A 7,260-nucleotide genomic window follows, 5' to 3' on the forward strand; every position below is an offset into this window, starting at 1 on the left:
ATGAATTTTATTGCCAATTATTAACGTTAGAATGAGGAATGTGTAAAATAAATAAATGCATTATTTACTAAATTGGGATATCTGAACAAACCCGTCATACGTTATGGTTTATTATTATTATTATTATTATTATTATTATTATTATTATTGTTGTTGTTGTTGTTGTTGTTGTTGTTGTTGTTAGTATTATTATTATTATTATTATTATTATTATTATTATTATTATTAATATTAATTAAAACTGTGTAATAATGATTATAATGATGATGATTTTAAATAGTTTTAATTAAATTAATTAGAAAATTATAATTTTGAAAAAAAAAAGTATTTTGGAATAAATTAAGAAATCGGTAGTTATGTTGACTTCACGACTAATTTATAAAGACACGAATGAACTCTTCGTTCGTGCAGAAGGTTTTTCCCTAAAAAATGGAGGTTACCTGAAATTTTGCATATTGCAAAATCAAACCATTGTTCTCTAGTCTTGGGTGGTGCCACAGCCTCTCTACCATGGTCTTCCACTGTCTCTGGTTCTCTTGTTTGAGGATACACTCATGCACACTATTCTGTCTTATTTTTCTTCCAAGATTCTTGTTTTTTTACAGTTTTTATACTGTAGTTTATATATGAGATATTTATTTTAATGTTACTGTCATTGAAATATTTAAGTTTTCCTTGTTCCTTTTCCTCACTGGGCTATTTTCCTTGTTGAAGCCCCTGGACTTTTAGCATTCTGCTTATCCAACTAGGGTTGTAGCTTAGGAATTAATAATAATAATAATAATAATAATAATAATAATAATAATAATAATAATAATAATAATAATAATAATAATAATAATAATAATAATAATAATAATAATGATTATTATTATTATTATTATAATAATAATAATTAATGATAATAATAGGCACTTGACCTATTCACTCGTTGTTCTTTTCTTTCTGGTAAGTAAAGAGTGAAATATACACATCTATTTAGGTCACCATGTCTTTGTTCCTATCTTTTATATAGGTTAAACGTAAGGATTTAGGTGTATAAACGATGAAAGCTTTTGTCGTTACTTTCAGACAAGTTGAAGCTTAATGTTCTATCTTTGAAACATTAAATCTTTCTTAATACCATTCACTTAATGTAAAACCAATTAGTTTAGGCTGTTAAATAGTTATAGTCTAGTTAATTTATTTCAGACAAGTTAAAAGTTAGTAATTTATTCAATCAAACCATTAGATCTTGGTTTTTATTTCCTAGATATGTTAGACAATTTTAACCAATAAGTCTTGGTTTATTTTCTCCAGATTAAAATAAAACAGAAAAATGTTTGTCTAAACCATTAAATATATTTTTTTTTTCTTTCAGGTACGTGCCCCCATCTTTAAACACGCTGGAGAAACACGATTGAATAACAAAGCTGCCAATAAGTTTTATGTAAGTTAATTTTTTATTTAGTATGGAAATTGAACTCCGTCAGTGTCGTAAGATTTTGAAATATCCTGTTTTCAAACCGTTTATTTTGAACTCTCAATTATTAAATTTTACAGTCGCTGAAATTTTCTGTACCAGTTTTTTTTTTTTTTTTTTTTTTTTTAATTTGAAGTGAATGGAATTTTATCACGTTCTCTATTTATTGCTGTTAATGGTCGTCCATTAACTTGATAATATGTTTAGTAATGCGGGATGTGAAGACGTTTTAATTTCCGTGTATGAGGATTCGAGTTCCTCAGTTACGATATCTTTAGTAAACGCTTGAAAATGTTGATATCCAATAATGATTCCTGATGGAAAATTTTACCTTCCATGGAACTACGTAATGAATAATTATGAATAAGAAACTCGTATGATTCACTGTATTGATAGTGTAATTAAGAGAAAAAAAATGGTATTTGAATATGCATGTGCACAGACAGACTAACAGACAGTGAATGTACTTACTGTATATAATAGCTATAAAGCTCACAGGCAACATAGAGAGATTTAGAATGAAGTCACCAATAGATAAAGAAAAGATAGAGGATGATTGTACTTCTTATATGAAAGATCTAAAGCTCACAATGGGAGAGTTAGAATAAATTCAGCAAAAGACAAAGACACGTACATACAGGGGATGAATGTACTTTATATATATATATATATATATATGTGTGTGTGTATGTATGTATATATATATATATATATATATATATAAATATATATATATACTGTACATATATATGTGTGTATATATGTATATATATATATATATATATATATTTCTATATATATACAGTATGTATATATATATATTATTTAATATATATATATACACACATATATATATATATATATATATATATTATATATATATATATATAATATATATATATATATATATATATAGATATATATATATATATATATATACTGTATATCTCACAGGCAGCAGCCGAAGATTTAGAATGAATCCATAAACAGACAAAGACAGATAGAAAGAGGATAAATGTACTAATATGATAGATATAAAACTCCCAGACAGCAATGGGAGATTTAGAATGAAGTCAGCAACATAGACGTCGTTGTCGTCATCCGATTAAGAATGCGGGTTCTCTCCTGGTAACCGGACGGTGGCACCAGATACCGGATAAAGATTACAGGGGGGTAGGGGTGACAGTTGTCGGAATTATATCTCTGGCCCGAATGAGATACACACCCCAAAGCAGCATGATTTCTTTTCACAGAACCCGTCAGATGAGTCGCTTATTATCTTAAAGAAGCTTATTAGTAACTGGAGGTGATTATTAACATTCGGGAGCAGACGGATGGTCGAGCACTTCATTTTCGGACCTGTTTTGTTTGGCGGTGTGCGAGCTGGTTTACTTCGAGGAGAGAGAGAGAGAGAGAGAGAGAGAGAGAGAGAGAGACCATCCCCGCTTTGATAGGCAACGTCTTTAAATTGTCATAGAGAGAGAGAGAGAGAGAGAGAGAGAGAGAGAGAGAGAGAGACCTTATGAATATCATCCCGTTTTGATAGGGAATTTCTTTGAATTTGCAGAGAGGAGAGAGAGAGAGAGAGAGAGAGAGAGAGAGAGAGAGACCTTATGAATGTCATCCCGTTTTGATGAGGGATTTTTTTAAATTGCCAGGGTTAAATCAAATACGTGTATGAGTATAATTTTCATAACCACGTTATATTCAGAACAATTGGCTATTGATGGAAGTTGTAATTTAATGTAAGAAAACAGCATTATTTTGTTGAAAGTAAAAGGTATATATATATATTTATCAGTATATATATATATATATATATATATTATGTATGTATATATATTAGGATAAATCAGCAAATGCATGTATGTATGTTTGTATGCATGTATATATATATATATATATATATATGTATATATATATATATATATATTAAGATAAATTAGCAAATCATTGTATATATATATATATATATATGTATATATATATATATATATATACATACATTTGCTAATTTATCCTAATGTATATACATACATAATATATATATATCAAGATAAATTAGCAAATAGTCACATTGGGCTTTGACTACTCTATCCCTCATACACATTAAGGGGATGAGCTGGATGGTTGAAGTTTTGGAAACCCTGCTTTAGCCTGTGTCATTCGCTTTAATGGACGGAGCATTTCGGTGATAATGCTTGATTTATCTGGTTTGACTTATTTCTCAGAAGTAATTGATCACTAGTTTTAGTGTTGAAAACGTTCTTTATTTGCTTTTATTAGTTATAAATATGTCTTCATTATCTTATGATAACCTCTTTAATATTTGCATGTCATTTGGATCTATGGTCAATTTTTTTTGGCGAAGCAGATTTGCACCGACTCGCAGCGGTGCCCTTTTAGCTCGGAAAAGTTTCCAGATCGCTGATTGGTTGGACAAGATAATTCTAACCAATCAGCGATCAGGAAACTTTTCTGAGCTAAAAGGGCACCGGTTCGAGTCGGTGCAAATGCGCCTCATTAAAAGAAATTGACTATAGTATAATGTGATTAAAAAAAGACTTTGGAATGCAAATGTTGCATAAATAATGAAAGGAGAAAGTTGATTAGCTTTACGGATATCCATGAGAGAGAGAGAGAGAGAGAGAGAGAGAGAGAGAGAGAGAGAGATCCGAACTCTGAAGATTTGCTATGGCTTAATTGGATTCTTTTTCCAGTTTAGGTAAAAGGTCGATGGATTCCAGTCATTTCTTCATATATCATCATCGGCTAATGCCGTAAGGTCTGTGTTGGCTTTGACATTTGCTCGGACCCGTTACTCGTACCTACAAGATGCTGATATTTGATGTAAACACGGTCAACGTGGGCCATTTGAAACCTAATTCCTTATGTTTTTGTCGTGCCTTTACATCTGGTTTTCTTTCCTTCTTCTTCTTCTTCTTCTTCTTTTAATTCTTCATGTTTTTGTTGTGGCTCTGCAATTCCTCCTCCTCCTCCTCCTCGTTGTTGTTGTTGTTGTTGTTGTTCTTCTTCTTCTTTTTTATTTTCTTCCTCTTCTTCTTCATGTTTTTGCTGTGGCTCTGCATCTGGCTTTCTTTCCTTCTTCTTCTTCTTCTTCTTCTTCTTCTTCTTCTTCTTCTTCTTCTTTCTTCTCTTCTTCTTCATGTTTTTGCTGTGGCTCTGCAATTCCTTCTTCTTCCTTTTTTTTTTGCTGTGGCTCTGCAATTCCTTCTTCTTCTTCTTCTTCTTTTTCATGTTTTTGCTGTGGCTCTGCAATTCCTCCTTCTTCTTCTTCTTCTTCTTCTTCTTCTTCTTCTTCTTCTTCTTCTTGTTTTTTGCTCTGGCTCTGCAATTCCTTCTTCTTCTTCTTCTTCTTCTTCTTCTTCTTCTTCATTTGTGTGCCGTGGCTCTGCAATTCCTTCTTCTTCCTTTTCTTCTTCTTCGTCTTCTTCTTCTTCTTCTTCTTCTTCTTCTTCTTCTTCTTCTTCTTCTCCTTCTTCTTCTTCTTCATGTTTTTGCTGTGGCTCTGCAATTCCTTCTTCTTCTTCTTCTTCTTCTTCTTCTCCTTCTTCTTCATGTTTTTGCTGTGGCTCTGCAATTCCTTCTTCTTCTTCTTCTTCTTCTTCTTCTTCTTCTTCTTACTAGGAATTTTTAGAAATATGATATTCGGTAAACCAATTTCAAGATGCTTCAATTAATTTTAGTTCCTTTGCGGCGAATGTTCTGGAGGTTGACTGCATTAGAGACTTCATTTATTTCAAAATTATTTTGCTTATTTACAACAGGAAGTTATTAAAGACAACTGAAGCTAATGTTTCGTCAGGGACACATTTACACGGACTGGAAATTCAAAATGGGAAGCTCCTTTTCAGCTTCCAGTATTGAATAGTTTCGTTTATTCATGACTTGGTCCCCCAAACGCTCTGTTGATTTCAGGTCGTTTGCCAATACCTGCAATCGACCGCTGTTAATTGCGTTCATGCTCGCGGGCCGACACTTCATTAGTCAGCATTACATGGATCATTGCGCATGACTTTTTGAGCATTACATGGGTCACTTGCGCATGACTTTTGAGGAGGCGAGAAGCCTGGTTTAGATGGATCGTTTTATGGGCGGAAGAAGGATTTGGGACATTGAAAGAAATGAAGGGTGTGGGTTGGAAACTAGAGGCGAGGGCGTTTGCTGGGAGGGAGAAGAAGAAGAAGAAGAAGAAGGAGGAGGAGGAGGAGGAGGAGGAGGAGGAGAGGAGGAGGAGGAGGAGGAGGAGAGGAGGAGGAGGAGGAGGAGAGAGTCAGGACTGTATGGAGGAGGAGGAGGAGGAGGGGAGAGTCATGAGTGTATGGTCAAGGAGAAGAAGAAGAAGAAGAAGAAAGAAGGGGAGGAGGGAGAGTCAGGAGTGTATGGTCAAGAAGAAGAAGAAGAAGAAGAAGAAGAAGGGGAGAGGGGAGAGTCAGGAGTGTATGGTCAAGAAGAAGAAGAAGAAGAAGAAGAAGGAGGAGGAGGAGGAGGAGTGTATGGTCAAGATAGAATTTAGGGGGAAGGGAGGGGGTTGTGGTAAGGTACCGAGTGCAGAAGACCTGTCATCATTTCATCTGACTTTGGGTTACTTGGTGTTGACAGGGCCTTCAGGGTCTGGATGGCTAAGTTAGTTTATCACTGACACGTCAGTTGCGAATTAAGAAGGCCTTATGAATGCTGACCGTCTTAGGAATTTGCGAGGGTCTGAACGCTAAACTGGAATTGGGAAAATGTATAAGTTATAATAGCCTATGTAATAAGGTCTAGTGAATTGTATAATCTAGGGAACTGTATAAAATCTTTTCTGAAACCGGATTTTTTTTTAATGGGCATGATGTTATTGTAGACTACATTACGTCTTCTATTGAATAGGACTTAATTGGACTTTTTAGTGAGCCGGATTTCTTATTGAAATTATTTTTTAGTGAGCAGGTTTTCTTGGTTAAATGACTTTTTAGTGAGCAGGTTTTTCTTATTGAAATTATTTTTAGTGAGCAGGTTTTTTTGGTGAAATGACTTTTTAGTGAGCAGGTTTTCTTATTGAAATTATTTTTAGTGAGCAGGTTTTTTTGGTGAAATGACTTTTTAGTGAGCAGGTTTTCTTGGTGAAATGACTGTTTAGTTAGCATGTTTTCTTGGTTAAATGGCTTTTTAGTGATCAGGTTTTTCTTGGTGAAATGACTGTTTAGTGATCAGGTTTTTCTTGGTGAAATGACTGTTTAGTGATCAGGTTTTCTTGGTGAAATGACTGTTTAGTGAGCAGGTTTTTCTTGGTCTTGGTGAAATGACTGTTTAGTGATCTGGTTGTCTTGGTGAAATCACTGTTTAGTGATCAGGTTTTCCTGGTGAAATGACTGTTTAGTGATCAGGTTTTTTTTGGTGAAATTACTTTTTAGTGAGCAGGTTTTTCTTGGTGAAATGACTTTTTAGTGAGCGTGTTTTCTTATTGAAATGACTATTTAGTGAGCATGTTTTCTTGGTGAAATGACTTTTTAGTGAGCAGGTTTTCTTGGTTAAATGACTTTAATGAGCAGGTTTTCTTGGTGAAATGATTGTTCAGTGAGCAGGTTTTCTTGGTGAAATGACTTTTTAGTGAGCGTGTTTTCTTATTGAAATGACTATTTAGTGAGCATGTGTTCTTGGTGAAATAACTTTTAGTAAGCAGGTTTTCTTGGTTAAATGACTTTAATGAGCAGGTTTTCTTGGTGAAATGATTGTTCAGTGAGCAGGTTTTCTTGGTGAAATGACTGTTTAGTGAGCAGGTTTTCTTGGTGAAA

General features: G+C 33.6%; 1 protein-coding gene across 1 annotated transcript; it reads right to left on the minus strand.

Annotated features, from left to right (window-relative positions):
* Nucleotides 1-4,526: 4,526 nt before the first annotated feature.
* On the minus strand, nucleotides 4,527-5,446 carry LOC137646684 (uncharacterized). The gene is made up of 2 exons (XM_068379791.1): nucleotides 5,301-5,446; nucleotides 4,527-5,106 (listed from the first exon to the last, which is right to left on the minus strand). Exons 1-2 carry the CDS (start codon nucleotides 5,444-5,446, stop codon nucleotides 4,527-4,529), a joined length of 726 nt encoding a protein of 241 aa, XP_068235892.1.
* Nucleotides 5,447-7,260: the final 1,814 nt, after the last annotated feature.

The sequence above is a fragment of the Palaemon carinicauda genome, chromosome 9 (genome assembly GCF_036898095.1).
Source record: "Palaemon carinicauda isolate YSFRI2023 chromosome 9, ASM3689809v2, whole genome shotgun sequence".
NCBI classification, from domain to species: Eukaryota; Metazoa; Arthropoda; class Malacostraca; order Decapoda; family Palaemonidae; genus Palaemon; species Palaemon carinicauda.